We start from the raw sequence: 17,144 nt of genomic DNA on the forward strand, positions 1-17,144 counted from the left end.
ACACCCTGCCCCTGGTTTGAACTCTGGGCCTGGGCGCTGTCCCTGAGCTCTTCAGCTCTAGGCGAAAGCTCTACCACTTGAGCCAAGCGCCACTTCCGGTTTTCTAAGTGGTTTATTGGAAATAGAGTCTCTCGGACTTTCCTGCGCGGGCTGGCTTTGAACTGCTATCCTCAGATCTCAGCCTCTAGTAGCTAGGATTACCCGCCGGTCAAGACTTTTTATCACGCTCCAGGTCCCACATCTTCTGCTACCTACTCCTACATACTCACCCCCCCCTTTTTTTATTTTGGTGGAGGGAGAGAGCATGCTAAACACATGCTCTACCTCTAAGCTATACATCTAGCCCCTTGAAATTTATCATAGAGCTCTTGCAAGATCCTTTTTCGGGTGGTGTTATTTCTGCATCCTTGCAGATCTTAGGCTCCTATGGGATCTTTAACCCTTACGAAGTACCCATTGCTTTTCATTCTAGTGAAAAATGGGGGCTGTAGGCAGTTAGTTTTGGGTTCTCCAGGAGCAGTAGGACCCTGCTTCAAGACCCACCCTTCCTAGGGTGAGAGTCAGAGATAGGGTTGAAATACCTCTGGAAAATGTAAATTTATCCCAAGGTGACAAGACTTTTGTTGTTGTTGAGGTTTTGGTTTAATTTGTCCATCTATGTACAATGTTGTTGGGGTTTTTTGGGGGGGGAGGGGAGGGGGAGGGGGAGAGGGGGGGGGACTGGGACTGCCGCTTGTACTCAGGGCCTTTGTGCTATCTCTTACCTTTTTCACTCAAAGCTAGCATTCTACCACTTGAGCCACAGTTTCACTTTTCTGCTCGTTAATTGGAGATAAAACTCTCACAGACTTTCTTATCTAAGCTAGCTTCAAACCTCAATCCTCAAGCTTCAACCTCCAGAGTAGCTAGGATTACAGATGTGAGCTACTGGCATCCAGCTGTACAACAGCATCAACAACAGTAAGAGTCTTACAACAATACGAGTTGCCCCTTACATCCTCTCCCCTGCCCCAGGCCTCCTATTGATCTCCTAGTATCCCTCAGCTCTCTTTTCACTCTGGTGCATCCAATCTATTACTAAACCATTCAGACCTCTGAAATTTTTGAAAAATGCTAGGCTTAGAATAAGAATGGACAAGGTTACAACCCTCCTATAGTTTACTTGATTTTGCTTTAGGGAAATAGATACTAGACAAGTATATAAACAAAGTAATTGTAGGCTGTGAAGGAAGTAAACGAAAGAACAAAACACCTACTCCAGTATGAGCAGCCTGCAAAGTCAACAAATACTTGTACCTCATTCCTGCCAAGTTTAGCTCACTAATATCTTATACGTATGCACTTGGATCTGTCTTCCCCGCACACACTGACTGGGCTGGGTCAGTCTCTTGTCTCAGCACCTTGCAGGTCTCCCAGCCTCTGGCTCACCTCCATTTCCAGTCAGAAGTCCCATCTATTCTCAACAGACCCTCTGGGAACTAACTTCACGTTTTCCTTTCATGGTCACCAAAGGGAGACTCCAAACAGCCTAAGATGTGGAGAGTTACAAGTACTGTAGGTAAATGAGGGGTCAGGAGGATGTGGTGGGCAGGAAGGGCTTGAGTACCATGCTCAGAAATTCTTTTCTTTTTTTTTTGTTGTTTGTGGGGCTTGAACTCTGGGCTTGAGCACTGTCCTTCACCTCTTCACCTCAAGCCTAGCGCTCTACCATTTGAGCCACAGTGCCACTTCCAATTTTCTTTTTTTGTTTTTGTTTTTGTTTTTATTTTTTAGTCTGGTAGTGGGGCCTGAACTCTGGGCCTGGGCGCTGTCCCTCAGCTCTTCAGCTCAAGGCTAGCGCTCTACCACTTGAGCCACAGCACCACTTCCGGCTTTTTTCTTTTTGCTTATGTGGTGCTGAGGAATCGAACCCAGGGCCTCAGGCATGCAAGGCAAGCGCTCTACCACTGAGCCACCTTCCCAGCCCCCCACTTCCAATTTTCTAGTGGTTTATTGGAGATAAGAGTCTCACAGACTTTTCTGCCTGGGCTGGCTTTGAACCATGATCCTCAGATCTCAGCCTCCTCAGTAGTTAGGATTATAGGCGTGAGCCATCAGCTCCCGGTAGGGATTTGGTCTTTATCCTCACAGGTCAGCAATTCACCAAGAGATAGAAGTAGTGAGGTTAGAAAGAATAGACTCCCCAGAGTAAATAGGCCTAAAGTCTGTAGCACCTCAAAAGAACTTCAGTATTACATTATTATAGCGTTAAATCCAGAGCTTGTGCATGCTATGTGAGTGCTTTACCACTGACCTACATTTCCAGCCTAGTGTTGCAGTGTGTGTGAGCATGTGTATGTGTGTGTATGTGTGTTCATGTGCACGGTGCTCATCCTAGGGCTCGAATTCAGAATCTGAGTACTGTCCCATGGCTTTTTCTTTCAAGGTTGGCCTTCTACCACTTGAACCACAGCTCCACTTTTATTTATTTATTTATTTTTTGCTGGTGAAATGGAGTTAAAAGTCTTATGGACTTTCCTGTCTGGACTGGCTTCAAACCACAATCCTTAGATCTCAGCCTCCCGAGTAGGATTTCAGGTGTGAGCCACCAGCGCCTGGCTTATATTTCAATTATATATATACACATACATATATAAATAGATTTTTTAAAATTTTATTTTATTGTAAAGATGCTGTACAGAGGGGTTACAGTTACATGAGTAAGGTAATGAGTACATTTCTTGTCAAACATTGTTACCCCTTCCTTTGTTTTTTTTCCTATTAACCTTTCCCTCTCCCACTTCCCCCACTTCTCCCTCATTTTATATTTGAAAAACAAATCCAAACATCTCTGTATTAGGTTGCTAGAGCTGCCATGACAAAATACCATATGGATTTAAGCCATATGGATGGCTTAAATGGCAGAAATTTATGTTAGCAATTCTAGAGGCTGCAAGTCCAAGATAAAGATTTAATTGATTTCTAGATGTTTTCTCTGTTGGTCTCAGTCTCTGTCCTTTGGTGTCTCTCCCCGCCCCCGCTCCCCCCCCCCCCTTTATCAGTTTGTTTGTTTGGGAAAGGTTTTTTGGTTGTTGTTTGAGACAACATCTCTCTATGTAGAACCTGAAATTCTCCTGCTTCTGATTCTCAGGATTATAGTTGTGTACCACCACACCCAACTAGGACTGGTATTTTGGGGGGCCTTTCATATGATCTTTATCTCAGTCTGGGTACCTTTTTATTTTGTGTTGTTTTTGTTTTTTGTCAGTCATGAGGCCTGAACTCGGCCTGGGTGTTGTCCCTCAGCTCTTCAGCTTAAGGTTCTACCACTTGAGCCACAGCGCCACTTCTGGCCTTTTCTGCTTCTGTGGTGCTGAGGAATTGAACCCAGGGCTTCATGCATGTGAGGCAAGTACTATACCATTGATCCACCTTCCCAGCCCTCAGTCTGTGAACCTTTATATCATCTTGTAAGTACTAATCCTTTTAAAGGACTTCAGTCAGATTGGATTAGGGTTTACCTTCATAGCCACTTTTTAACTTAATTATCCTTTTGAAGGCCCTAGCCAAACACTATATTCAGAGGTACTGGGGGTTAGATATTCAAAATATGACTTGAGTAAATTGGGAGGGGACACAATTTAGCTCATACAGCCTCTTATTTATTTATTTATATATGTACTTTTATTGTGAAAATACCATACTGAGGGGTTACAATTACATGGGCAAGGTAATGAGTACATTTCTTTGTTTTTGGGAGGTATTTTTGGGCCCGGTCGTGGGGCCTGAACTCTGGGCCTGGGCGCTGTCCCTCAGTTCTACCACTTGAGCCACAGTGCCACTTCCGGCTTTTTTTTCTGCTTATGTGGTGCTGAGGAATCGAACCCAGGGTCTCATGCATGCAAGGCAAGCGCTCTACCACTGAGCCACCTTCCCAGCCCCTAATGAGTACATTTCTTACCAAGCATTGCTGCCTCTTCCTTTGTTTCCCCTTCCCATCCCTTCCCATCTCTCCCTCCCCCTCCCCCCCCCACACCAGCCTCTTATTTATTTATTTATTTATTTATTTAGTGCTTGTTCTGAGGCTTGAACTCAGGGCCTAGCTCCTGCCCCTGAGCTTTTGCGTTCAAAGGTAGAGCTCTACCATTTGAGCCTCAGCTCCACTTCTGGTGTGTGTGTGTGTGTGTGTGTGTGTGTGTGTGTGTGTGTGTGTCTGTGTGTGTCTGTGTGTGTGTCTCTGTGTGTGTGTATCTGTGTCTGTGTCTGTGTGTCTGTGTGTGTGTCTGTGTGTGTCTGTGTGTGTCTGTGTGTCTGTGTGTCTGTGTGTCTGTGTGTGTGTCTGTGTGTGTCTGTGTGTGTCTGTGTGTGTCTGTGTGTCTGTGTGTCTGTGTCTGTGTCTGTGTGTCTGTGTCTCTGTCTGTGTCTTGGTCATGGTGGGGCTTGAACTCTGGGTCTGGGCACTGTCCCTCAGTTCTTCAGCTCAAGGCAAGTGCTTTACCACTTTGAGCTACAGCACCAATTCCAATTTTCTGGTGGTTAATTGGAGATAAGAGTCTCGCAGACTTTCCAGCCCAGGCTAGTTTTGAACCTTGAACCTCAGATATCAGCCTCCTGAGTAGCTAGGATTATAGGCATGAACCACTGGTTCCCAGCTTTCTTTTTTTTTTTTTTTTTTTTTTTTTTAAGATTTTTAATTTTTGCACAAGGGATCTAGCCCAGTGCCTTGTACTTGCTAGGCAAACATTTTATCATTCTACCACTGAACTATACCTGTATGCTCATGGCTTTTTTTTCTTTTTTTTTTTTTTTTTGTTGGCCATGGGGCTTGAACTCGGGGCCTGGCACTGTCCTTGAGCTCTACTTCTGGCTTTTAGGCAGCAGCAAGTTGGAGATAAGAGTCTCAAGCTGGGGGCTGGGAAGGTGGCTCAGTGGTAGAGCGTTTGCCTTGCATGCCTGAGGCCCTGGGTTCGATTCCTCAGCACCACATAAGCAAAAAGAAAAAAGCCGGAAGTGGTGCTGTGGCTCAAGTGGTAGAGCTCTGGCCTTGAGCTGAAGAGCTGAGGGACAGCGCCCAGGCCCAGAGTTCAGGCCCCACGACCGGACCCAAAAAAAAAAAAAAAAGAGTCTCAAGCTGGGTTCTGGTGGCTCATGCCTGCAATCCTAGGGAGTCAGGAGGCTGAGATAGTGATTCATAGCCAGCACAAGCAGGAAAGTATGAAAGACTCATCTCCAGTTAACCACAAGAAAACTGGAAGTGGCACTATAGGTCAAAGTGGGAGAGCCCTAACCTTGAGTGAAAGAGCTCAGGGACAACACCCAGGCCCTGAGTTCAAGCCCCACAACAGACAAAAAAAAGGGGGGGCGCGGGTGGCTCATGCCCATAATCCTAGCTACTGCGGAGGCTAAGATTTGAGGATTGCAGTTCAAAGCTAGCCTGAGCAGGAAAGTCCGTGAGACTCTAATTTCCAATAAACCAAAAGAAAACCAGAAGTGGTGCTGTGGCTCAAGCAGTAGAGCACTCACCTTGTGCTGAAGAGTGCAGGGACAGCGCCCAAGCCCTGAGTTCAAGCTCCACAACCAACCAAAAAAAAGGTGGTGGTGGTGGGGGAACCTGGAAATGTGGCTTAGTGGTAGAGTGCTTGCCTTGCATGCATGAGGCTCTGGGTTTGATTCTTCAGCACCACATAAACAGAAAAAGCTAGAAGTGGGCCTTGGCTTAAGTGGTAGAGTGCTAGGTTTGAGCAAAAAGAAGTTCAAGGACACCATCCAGGCCCTGAGTTCAAGCTCCAAGACTATAAAAAAAAAATCTCATGTACTTTCCTGCAGGATTTGGCTTTGAACCATGATTCTAAAATTTCTGGGGACTGGGAAGGTAGCTCAGTGGTAGAGCGCTTGCCTTGCAAGCATGAGGCCCTGGGTTCCATTCCTCAGCGCCACATAAACAGAAAAAGCCAGACGTGGTGCTGTAGCTCACGTGGTAGAGCGCTAGGCTTGAGCTGAAGAGCTGAGGGACAGCGTCCAAGCCCAGAGTTCAAGCCCCACAACTGACAAAAAAAAAAAGTACTTGTGGTAAATATATAAATAAATACATAATTAAAAGCCTATGAAGCCAGGCACTAGTGTCTCATGCCTGTAATCCTAGGTACTCAGGAGGCTGAGATCTGAGGATTGTGGTTCAAAGCAGGAAAGTTCAGGCAGAAAAGTCCATGAAACTCCTCTCCAATTAATGATCTCAAAGCCAGACATGGAACTGTGGATCAAGTGTCAGTGCTAGCCTTGAACACAAAAGTTCAGGGACAGTACCCAGCCCCTGAGTTCAAGCACCACAACCAACGCCTATAATCCTAGCTACTCAGGAGGCTGAGATCTGAGGATCTTGGCTCAGAGGCACCATGGGCAGTAAACTCTGTGAGACTCTTATCTCCAATAAACCACTAGAAAACTGGAAGTGGAGCTGTGGCTCAAGCAGTAGAGTGTTCGCTTTGAGTTGAAGAGTGCAGGAAAAGCACCCAGGTCCAGAGTTCAAGCCTCATGACTGACCAAAAAAGAAAAATCAAAATCTTCTGAATCCAGAGTCTCATCCTTGTTAGGGAAATGCTCTGTTGCTGAGCTACAGTTCCAGGCCACTATCCTTTTTGGAGCTCCACTGTCCTGTAGCTTTCCTTTGGGGAATTTAACAAGTTGCTTGAACCCTCCTCCTGGAGTCAGGATACCAGGATGTGTTTTTGGATGCTGTAATTCAGGGGTCTGCCACAGCCTCCTCTCACTATGTAAACAGCTCCCCATCCATGGATCTAATGTAGCTTCTATGTTTCAGGCACTGGCCAGGCATTTATCTTTGTGTGTGTGTGTGTGTGTGTGTGTGTGTGTGTGTGTGTGTGTGTGTGTGTGTGTGTGTGTGTGTGTGTGTGTGTGTGTGTGTGTGTTTGGTTATGAGGCTTGAACTCAGGGCCTGGTTGCTGTCCCTGAACTCTTTTGCTCAAAGCTAGCATTCTACCACTTGGAACCATAGCTCCACCTCTGGTTTTTTGGTGGTTAATTGAAGATAAAAATCTTTTGGGCTTTCCTGCCCAGGCTGACTTTGAACCATGATCCTCAGATCTCAGCCTCCTGAGTAGCTAGGGTTACAGGTATGAGCTTCCAGTGCTGGGCTGTACTTATCATATTGATGGTTCACAGTAACCTTATCATATGGATGTGATTTTGTTATCCTCACTGTATAGATGAGAAAATTGAAGTCCATTTATTCACAGTTTGACTTTTCTGCAGTCATGGGGTTCCTGTCTTTGAACCTGTCTCTTTCTTACACTGACCCATATACTGCTGAGATTTTCTGAGGTCTCTGGGTTTCCATCCCCCCAAAAACGCTATTAGATGTGATACCCTGTTGAGCACATGTCCCAGAATCCCTGTCTCTTCAGCACCTTGGAGTCAGACCTGAAGGGAAGAGGGAGACTGAGAAATGTGAGGAAGGCTAGCACTTAGGAGGGGTTATTAGAGAGTAATCTCTGGAATCCTTGGTGTGTTCTATAGCCCACAGTAAAGTATGAGCTAATAGGCTAAAGCAGGAAGATGGTGAGTTCAAGGCCAGTTTAGACTACTACATCATGAGACCTACCTCAATCCCCAAACCTAACAACAACAAAAAACCCTGCTAATAGCTAGAGCACACTTCAGTTTTACCATTGTGCTATTCTGAACCATTTATACAGTTAACTCACTTAATAATCACAACTCAGGTTGGCATTATTGTATCCATTTCTCCAGGAGTTCAGTGGCTTGCCCAAGGTCGAGGCTCATCTGATTCATGTATGAAGGGAGGGAAGGGCAATGGAGGGCAGGACTTGCAGAGAGGGAGAAACAGTGCCCAGGGACAAGCAGGGTGGGGTGGGTGATTTATGGGCTGCAAGGTTCCCTTTCCCGGACCATAAACTGGGAGTCATGGGTCCTGTGTGCAGTGGGAAGGGAGATAAGGTGATTCCGGAAGGCAGGGTGAGTGGCCCTTCCTGGGATGGAGGCCTTCAGGACATATCTCTTTGCCCTGGCTCTGTGGGAAATTCACAGACCTGAGTGCTGGTAGCAGAGTGCTGCACAGAATCTCAGTGCAGTCACCCCAGCTGGGCTGCCCTGGGGAGCTGACCCAGCGAGACCCAGAACCTGGCTGCCCAAGACCTAGAACATCTTTGAGTGGTAAGCAGCCCAGAATGCCCAAGGAAAGGTGCAGATCCAAGCTTTGGAAGAGGCTGCATGGGTCCCGATGGCTGAGGCTCTGGAACCCTTCTTACCCTCTGAAGCTCAGGTTCTGATCACATGTGTGCGGTGTGAGTGCATGCGCGTGCGCGCGCGCGCACACACACACACACACACACACACACACACAGTATTCTTCTTTACTCTTGAAGATTTCTCATCTAAAAGGAGGACATAACTCCAGTCAGGCCATGAGTAGGTTTTCAGACCATGACTCATCTGAGAAAAGGCATGGGAGGTTGACAGTGGTGAAACTGAATGTCTTTCATGTTAAAAATAGAGAGAGAGAATGGAAAGAGAAAGCGAGAGAGAGAGACAGAGACAGAGACAGAGAGAGAGAGAGAAAGGGAGGGAGAAAGTGAGGGAAAGAGGGAGGGAGGGAGGGAGAGAAAGTGAAAGAAAGGGAGGGGGAAAGGGAGGGGGAGAGGGAGGGAAGAAAAGTCTTCAGATTTCAAGTATTCTTTGATGGAAGGGGCTGGGAAGGTGGCTCAGTGGTAGAGTGCTTGCCTTGCATGCTCGAGGCCCTGGGTTCGATTCCTCAGCACCACAGAAGCAAAAAGAAAAAAGCCAGAAGTGGCGCTGTGGCTCAAGTGGTAGAGTGCTAGCCTTGAGCTAAAGAGCTGAGGGATAGCACCCAAGTCCAGAGTTCAGGCACCATGACCGGACCAAAAATTTAAAAAAATACATCTTTGATGGAGGTTATAGGCATGTACCACCTTACTAAGTATTTCTTCCTGGGTTACCACTCATCTATCTGCATGCTATCTGTATTGTATAATCCATGGCATAGAGATTTTACTATTCCTTTTCTCCTTTGGTTGAAGCCTGGTAAATTAGAGGCAAAACTGGTATAAGAGAGTGAAGAAAACTAGTTCTGAGCTGTATCTTGAAGGAGCAGTTAAAAATGAGGTAGGCCAGGGCTGGGAAGTTGTCTCAGTGGTAGAGCGCTTGCCTTGCATGCATGAGGCCCTGGGTTCAATTCCTCAGCACCACATAAGCAGAAAAAGCCGGAAGTGGTACTGTGGCTCAAGTGGTAGAGCACTCACCTTGAGCTGAGGAGCTGAGGGACAGTGCCTAGGCCCAGAGTTCAGGCCCCATGACCGGAACCAAAAAAAAAAAAAAATGAGGTAGGCCTCATCTGGGGTGTAACTCAGTGGTAGAGAATGTTTAGCTTGCCTCAAATCTGGGTTGAATATCGAAAAGTTCCCCACCTCCACAACTGCTGCCAAAAAATAAAAATAAAAAGCTAGATTAGAGGATCATAATGGGAGTAGATGGGTGACTCTCAGAGAACCTAGGATGTAGCACCTTTGGCTGTGGGGCCAGGCTGACAGAGCATCCAGAGAAAGGTCTCTGCCTTCTCATCTCTGAAACACTTTCTGGTTCAGAAAAGCTTGGGAGGTACCAGTGAACAAGTAGGTGGAAACGAAAGGGACAGATCTGACTCGTAGCAACCCCAGCTGAGTGCGCACCATGCACCAAGCTTCCAGGCATTGTTCAAATACTCATAATTGCCTTTGGGGTAGGCGTCATCCATTGTGCTTTGTGGGAGGAGGGAACTGAAGTTCAGAGAGGTTAGGTAACTTGTATAAGGTTACAGAGAGCTGAAATTCAGACCTATATAAGCCCAAGCTTATAACCACTTGTCCACAATTGTTATTTATATTTTTGTTTTTTGTCAGTCCTGGGACTTGAACTCAGGGCCTGGGCGCTGACCCTGAGCCAGTGCTCAAGGCTAGCGCTCTACCATTTGAGTCACAGCACCACTTCCGTTTTTTTCCACTGGTGCCAGACTTCCATGCTTCCTCTTTTTAGGAAATGCTTCATGAGTGATGATTAGCTCACTGTAGGGAAAGAGATACCTAAAACAGGTGGGAGGTAGGAGCAAAAGTCCTGGGATTTTGCAAATGACTGGAGCACTGAGAAAGTACAGTAGCTACCTTGATCTCAATCTCTTCCTGTTTTTATTATTTATTTTTTTATTTTTTTATTTTTGCCAATTCTGGGGCTTGAACTCTGGGCCTGGGCACTGTCCATGAGCTCTTCAACTAAAGGCGAGAACTCTACTACTTGAGCTACAGCATCACTTCCGGTTCTCTGGTAGTTAGGGATAAGAGTCTCATGGTCTTTCCTGCCTGGGCTGGCTTTTAACTGTGATCCTCAGATCTCAGCCTCCTGAGTAGCTAGGATTACAGGCTTGAGCCACCAGCACCCAGCCCTGGTTTTATTTTATTATTATTCTTTTTTGATGTGGGTGCCAGGACCTGAACTCAGCCTTACACTCTTGCTTAGCTTTGTCACTTAAGGCTGGCACTCTGCCACTTGACTCATAGTTCTACTCTGGGGCTTTTTTTTTTTTTTCTGGTTAATTAGAGATAAAGGTCTTGTGGGCGGGGGAGGATGGGATAGGAAGGGGAAACAAAGGAGGAGGCAACAATGCTTGATAAGAAATGTACTCATTACCTTGCCCACATAATTGTAACCCCTCTGTACGGTATTTTCACAATAAAAAAAAATTTTTTTTAAAAAGGTCTCTTAGATTTGCCTACCAGGATGGATTAAAACCATGATCCTCAGATCTTAGCCTTCTGAGTAGCTTGGATTACAGGCATGATCCACCAGTGTCTGGCTGGGGGTTTTGTTCCTAATTAGGTCAGTGCCTTCTGTGTGACAGATAAAGAAATGGAAGCAATTTGAAATTTTGTCTCAAAAACAAAGGGAGAAAGGGGTAACAATGCTTGAGAGGAAATGTATTCATTACCTTACTCATGTAATTGTAACCCCTGTGTATCTTTTTTTTTTTTTTTTTTGGCCCATTGTGGGCCTTGAACTCTGGGCCTGAGTGCTGTCCCTGTGCTTTTCAGCTCAAGGCCAGTGCTCTACTGCTTGAGCCACGGTGTCACTTCCGGTATTCTAGTGGTTTATTGGAGATAAGAGTCTCATGGACTTTCCTGCTCGGGCTGGCTTTGAACCTTGATCCTTAGATCTCAGCCTCCTGAGTAGCTAGGATTATAGGTGTGAGCCATTGGTGCCCGGCTACCCCTCTGTATCTTTACAATAAAAAATATATTTAAAAAAAAAACAAAGAGAGAAAGAAAAAAGAAAGAGAAAAAGGAGAGAAAGAAAGAAAGAAAGAAAGAAAGAAAGAAAGAAAGAAAGGAAGGAAGGAAAGAAAGAAAAGAGAAGAAAAGAAAGAAGGAAGGAAGGAGGGAAGGAAGGAAGACAGTCTCTGGGCACAATTAGGAGTCAAGATGTTGGACATGGCACTTAAAGGTGTGTGTACTAAGAGCCTGAGTTCCAAGATTTGTGGCCTTGTCAGGCCTGTGACAAGGGGTTGGGGAAAGAGCCTTTAAAGTCCACCAGCACTGGCTTCGACTCTTGTCTCCAGCATGCCCTTGCTGTGTGACTATGGGCAAGTCATTAATCTCTTGGAGCCTAATCTGTGAAGTGGGTTGACTCCTACCTCCTGGGGTGGATGAGGATTCTGGGAGAGGGTGATAGGGCAGTGCCCTTCTCGGTGCTGTGATCATCAGCTGGTATTTTAATAGTTTATCCTGAGTCTGTCTTCTCAGGATGATAGTTATCGCAGTCACACTGACTTGAAGGACATAGGGTTATCTGTATTGAGCTGTGGAGTCAGGGAAGATGGCACTTCTGCCACCCAATGACCAGCCCCACCCTGCAGGAGTAGGAAGACAGCCAAGTTCCCAGGACCAGGGGAAGTTGGGTGACAGCCTCAATCCATCAATGATAACCTCATTCCAGTCTAATTTTATGGATCCAGTAGATACTTAAACTTGTGAGGAGTGAAAACTGGTTCAGTTTTTCCAGGCTGCTGCGCTGAGAAGGTAGGCAGGATGAAGGGAGATGAATAGGCTCTGGGCTTTGAGAGACCAGATACGCAGGTTCCAGAGCAAAGCCCCAGGGAAAAGTGTGGTTCTAGGTTGGAATGGAATTGGGGCTTTTTCTTTTCTTTTTCCCCTTGAGTCAGGGTCTTGCTATGTAAGTCAGGCTGAACTCTGACTCAAGATCCTCCTGCCTCAGCCTTGTAAGTGCTAAGGTTGCAGGTGTGTGAGAGGCTTGGGGCCTTGCTGTCAGTTCAGGATTTGATTACTTATTTCTACAGGTGGAAAAGCTCAGTCTCATTTGCCCAACTTCATCCTGGCTTCACCTTTGCTCTGCAGGGGATGGGTCGTACTTTGTCTGCCCTGCAGCTTTCTGCCCCCAATGTCTACAGACAGAGTAAAGGTTGGGATGTGGGTAGCAAGAGGTGACAAGCATGGCGAGCTAAGTTAGTGATGTCCTCAGAGAGGACAGATCTGTGACCTCTTGCCCTAGGCACCAGCACCATGACGGTTTCATACACCCTTAAAGTGGCAGAGGCGCGCTTTGGAGGCTTCTCGGGCCTGCTCCTGCGCTGGAGGGGCAGCATCTACAAACTCCTCTACAAGGAGTTCCTGCTCTTCTCCGCCCTGTATGCCATACTCAGCATCGTCTACCGGTGAGGGAGACTTTCAGGGCTGGACTAGCCTGTGAGGGCCTAGGCTGCCTGTACCCCTCTAACCCAGCCTTACATCTGTTCTTCTTTAGGCTGCTGCTGACCCAGGAACAGAAGCATGTGTATGCCCAGGTGGCCCGGTACTGCAACCGCTCAGCGGAGCTCATCCCCTTGTCCTTTGTATTGGGTGAGGCCCCCTTCTGGTTCTCTCTAGTGTCCTGTTTCCCCTGACTCTAGCTAACAGCAGTGAACAGCTGGAGTCAACTAGTGCAAGCAGGCCTAGGTGAAGGGTCCAGGGGGGCTACAGCCTGCTGGTCATTTGCTAGACCATCACTCTGCACAGACATGTACACCTGCTCATCTCAGAACCCCACTCAGGGTACTGAAGAGCAGCTGGGAAGAGGTGACAGTCCCTTCCCACGCTGACTGGAAACATGTCAGGGTTAACTGTCCCCTGGCCTTGAACTCCTCTACTTCCCCTCTTCCCAAGAGGTTTGCCCTTCTCTCTCCTGTCCTGTCCCAGCAGGGTGGTGGGACCAGAGACAGAGTTGCTGAAGCTGAAAATGTCCTCTCTGGGTTCAAGACCCAGGCGAGGGCCTCTGCGGGTGGGGGTAGGATAGGGTAGTGCAGGGTGGGCGAGGTCCTCCTCGTGGCCTGCTTCCTGTCCCCACCACCCATGTGGGCTCCCCAGGTTTCTACGTGACCCTGGTGGTCAACCGCTGGTGGTCTCAGTACACCAGCATCCCGCTGCCAGACCAGCTGATGTGCGTCATCTCAGCCAGTGTGCACGGCGTGGACCAGCGTGGCCGCCTGCTCCGCCGCACCCTCATCCGCTATGCCAACCTGGCCTCGGTGCTGGTGCTGCGCTCCGTGAGCACCCGCGTGCTCAAGCGCTTCCCTACCATGGAGCACGTGGTGGACGCAGGTTCGTGGCCGACTGGGGGTGGGGGGCGTTTTGGGGCAGGAGCCCTCTGGAATCTGGAAGTCTGGCGGGGTGGGGTGGTGGGAGGGGAGGGGGAAGGGGGCGTTTTAGGGCCCCCTGACGGCAAGCTCCGGGACTGCGGGTGGATGCGCAGGAGGGAGGGCAACTGTACAATGCTCCCCCTGGTGGCAGAGGATGTGCCTGCACCCACTTCACCCTGGCAGGTTTTATGTCCCAGGAGGAGAGGAAAAAATTTGAGAGCCTGAAATCCGACTTCAACAAATACTGGGTCCCCTGTGTCTGGTTCACTAACTTGGCGGCCCAGGCTCGCAAGGATGGGCGAATTCGTGATGACATCGCTCTTTGTCTTCTTCTGGAAGTGAGTCAGTCCAGGATCAGGGCTCCTGGCCTTCCATACTCCAGTCATACGAATAATTTTGGAATGATTTGATACTTAACACTTAAATGGCACTAATTATATAGTGTCAGACACTCTTGGAAGCATGTACTTATATTAACTTACTTAACTCTTGAAACAACTCTTGAGCTGGGTACAGTTACCATCCCCTTTTCCCAAACAAAGAAACTGAGGCACTAGTAGAAAAGCTAGTTAGTTGTCTCCACAGCTAGTTAGTGGAGATGTGATCCACAGTCATTCTGGCTCCAGGACCTATGTTAGCCAAGATGTTGTTAATTACTTCCTATCACAGGCACCCCAGATTGATAACCCCAGATTGAGCCTCAGGTTTGCCCCGGTCTGCTTTATGCTCCCTGTTCTCTTCCTATCTTCCTCCTCAGCTCTGCTGACCTCCTTTTCCTGCTGTTCCACCAGGAGCTGAACAAGTACCGTGCCAAGTGCAGCATGCTGTTCCACTATGACTGGATCAGCATCCCACTCGTCTACACCCAAGTAACTGCTTCTCACCTGTTCAGTCCCAGTGCTTCTGCATGTCCTGGGCCTTGTGAGATACCAAGGAGGATTGAGAGATGGTCCTTGCTAGTTCAATATTGCGAGGCACTTTATAGTCAAGGGCTTATTCCTCAAAGTATCTCTTCCTTCTTGGCAAGATGATCCTATCTCCATGGTTGCCCCTACCCCATTATATGTTTAATTACTTATCAGATTCCCCCCAGGTCAAGGCAAGAATTTACTCCTGGTTTTCCCTTCTCTAGGTGGTGACTATCGCTGTATACTCCTTCTTTGCTCTCACTCTGGTTGGCAGGCAGTTTGTAGAGCCAGAGGCAGGGACTGAAAAACCTCAGGAGCTTGAACCATCGCCAGCCCTGGGGAACCTGGACATGTATGTCCCTCTCACCACACTGCTGCAGTTCTTCTTCTATGCTGGCTGGCTCAAGGTGGGCACTTCAAATGATCCTATCAGCCTGCTCCAGAAATGTGGGCACAGATAACCACTGTCACACTCTTAACACTGGGGACAGAGGGACTCTGGGCCCAGATACACTGTTTCTGCATGTAACTTACAGGTGGCAGAACAGATCATCAATCCCTTTGGTGAGGATGATGATGATTTTGAGACTAATCAACTTATAGACCGAAACTTGCAGGTGTGTGGGGCAGGGATGGAGGTGTGGAGCTGGGGTCTAGGAGTGGCTGCTTGGCTCCCTCACCCCAGTAGCTCAGTCCAGGTGGAGGAAGAAGGAAAACCCTTGCCATGTGCTGCCTGCCCTTCTGCTGGTCCAGGTGTCCCTACTGTCTGTGGATGACATGTACCAGAACCTGCCTCCAGCAGAGAAGGACGCATACTGGGATGAGGACCAGCCACAGCCACCCTACACAGTGGCCACAGCGGCCGACTCACTGCGGCCTTCCTTCCTGGGTTCCACCTTCAACTTGCGGTAAGTAGCCTGCACTTTCCTGGCCTCCCACTGGAGCAATAGACTCCACCAGAAGCCAGTGTCAGAGGCTCACACCCGTAATCCTAGCTATTCAGGAGGCTGAGATCTGAGGATCATGGTTCAAAGCCAGCCCAGGCAGGAAAGTCTGTGAGACTCTTATCTCCAATAAACCACCAGAAAACTGGAAGTGATACTGTGGTTCAAGTGGTAGAGCTCTTAGCTCTTGCTTTGAGATAAAGAGCTGAGGGATAGTGCCTAGGCCCAAAGTTCAAGCCCCATGACTACCCCCCCCCCCAAAAAAAAAGACTCCACCACCAGAGTGTAATCCCCCATTGCTGGCTGGACTCAAGATCTACCCTCCTGTCCTCAGAATGAGTGATGAACTGGAGCAGAGCGTGCAGGTGGAGTTATCCCCAAGGTTGGCTGGGCCAGCGCCCGCAATGCAGACCCCACTGCTCAGCCGCTTTCTGGGGGCAGGTGCACCCTCTCCTGCCATCAGCCTCCGGAACTTCGGCCGCCGGGTTGTGCCCCGGACTCCCCATCTGCTGCGCTTCAGAGGTGAGGAGGGAGGAGACTCTGAGACTGCTGAACGCATTGAGGAAGAAACTGTGGCAGAATCCCCAGATGAACCCCTGGGACCCTGAGACTTACATCCCTGTGGTTTAAAGTTGCCCCCGCAAGACAGGCCAGCCCAAGGTGGGCTGGCCAGGGTGAGAGAAAAGGAACTTGGCACAAAAGACCAGTAACTGGCCTACAAGGAGTGAGGCCTGTTTTGCCTGGGGCTTGTCCACTGTTAGACACCCCTGAGGTTTCCTGACACTCATTTTGAGATGGGGCACAAGAGGTGTCACTGATAACAGCAGCTGTGTTGCTGGTCTTGGGGTGACAGCTTAAGTCATGTATGAAAAATGTATAGAAGGATATACTTCTGGCTTGATAACCTAACTAGAAAAGGCACAGAATGTACTGGAATTTTTTAACTGTTGTGAGAATATAAATATGCTGATTACTTATCTTTGAAGGGCCTGGAGGCTGATTTAACTCAGATGGGAAGCAGTCCCACCAGATTGGCTTTAAAACCTTGGATAACCAAAGCCAAAACAAGGGCTGGGAAGGTGGCTCAGTGGTAGAGCACTTGCCTTGCATGCCTGAGGCCCTGGGTTCGGTTCCTTAGCACCACATAAGCAAAAAGAAAAAAGCTGGAAGTGGCACTGGCTCATGTGGTAGAGCTCTAGACTTGAGCTGAAGAGCTGAGGGACGGCGCCCATGCCAAGTTCAAGCCCCACCACCGGACCCCCCCCAAAAAAAAGAAACCCCCTCCCAAAAAAATACAAGGGCTGGGGAGGAGGGAATAGGGAGTAGCTGCAGCCACTGGCAGTTATGCAGGTTAACTTTGACTTTTCCAAACCCACAATATAACACCTCCAGATATATTCCAAGACACTTGGAAGCTTCTAGGTGCAGCTAGCCTTACTACATGGAAACAATGGTTATCCAAGAAAGTAGTACAAGTCAAGAATATAGAATCAGGGGGCTGGGAAGTTGGCTCAGCAGGAAGTGGCACTGTGGATCAAGTGGTAGGGCGCTAGCCTTGACCTAAAGAGCTGAGGGACAGCAATAAGGCCAAGTTCAGCCCCC

The 17,144-nt window shown here is 48.1% G+C and overlaps 1 protein-coding gene across 1 annotated transcript; it reads left to right on the forward strand.

The window, feature by feature from the left end:
- The first annotated feature begins 12,578 nt into the window (after window positions 1-12,578).
- LOC138803263 (bestrophin-4) lies at window positions 12,579-16,150 on the forward strand. The gene is made up of 9 exons (XM_069987083.1): window positions 12,579-12,730; window positions 12,820-12,914; window positions 13,419-13,652; window positions 13,874-14,028; window positions 14,482-14,559; window positions 14,823-15,005; window positions 15,135-15,215; window positions 15,352-15,506; window positions 15,877-16,150. Exons 1-9 carry the CDS (start codon window positions 12,579-12,581, stop codon window positions 16,148-16,150), a joined length of 1,407 nt encoding a protein of 468 aa, XP_069843184.1.
- The last annotated feature ends 994 nt before the right edge of the window (window positions 16,151-17,144 follow it).

Source organism: Dipodomys merriami, unplaced genomic scaffold (genome assembly GCF_024711535.1).
Source record: "Dipodomys merriami isolate MVZ:Mamm:240054 unplaced genomic scaffold, mDipMer1.0.p SCAF_34, whole genome shotgun sequence".
Classification (NCBI taxonomy): Eukaryota; Metazoa; Chordata; class Mammalia; order Rodentia; family Heteromyidae; genus Dipodomys; species Dipodomys merriami.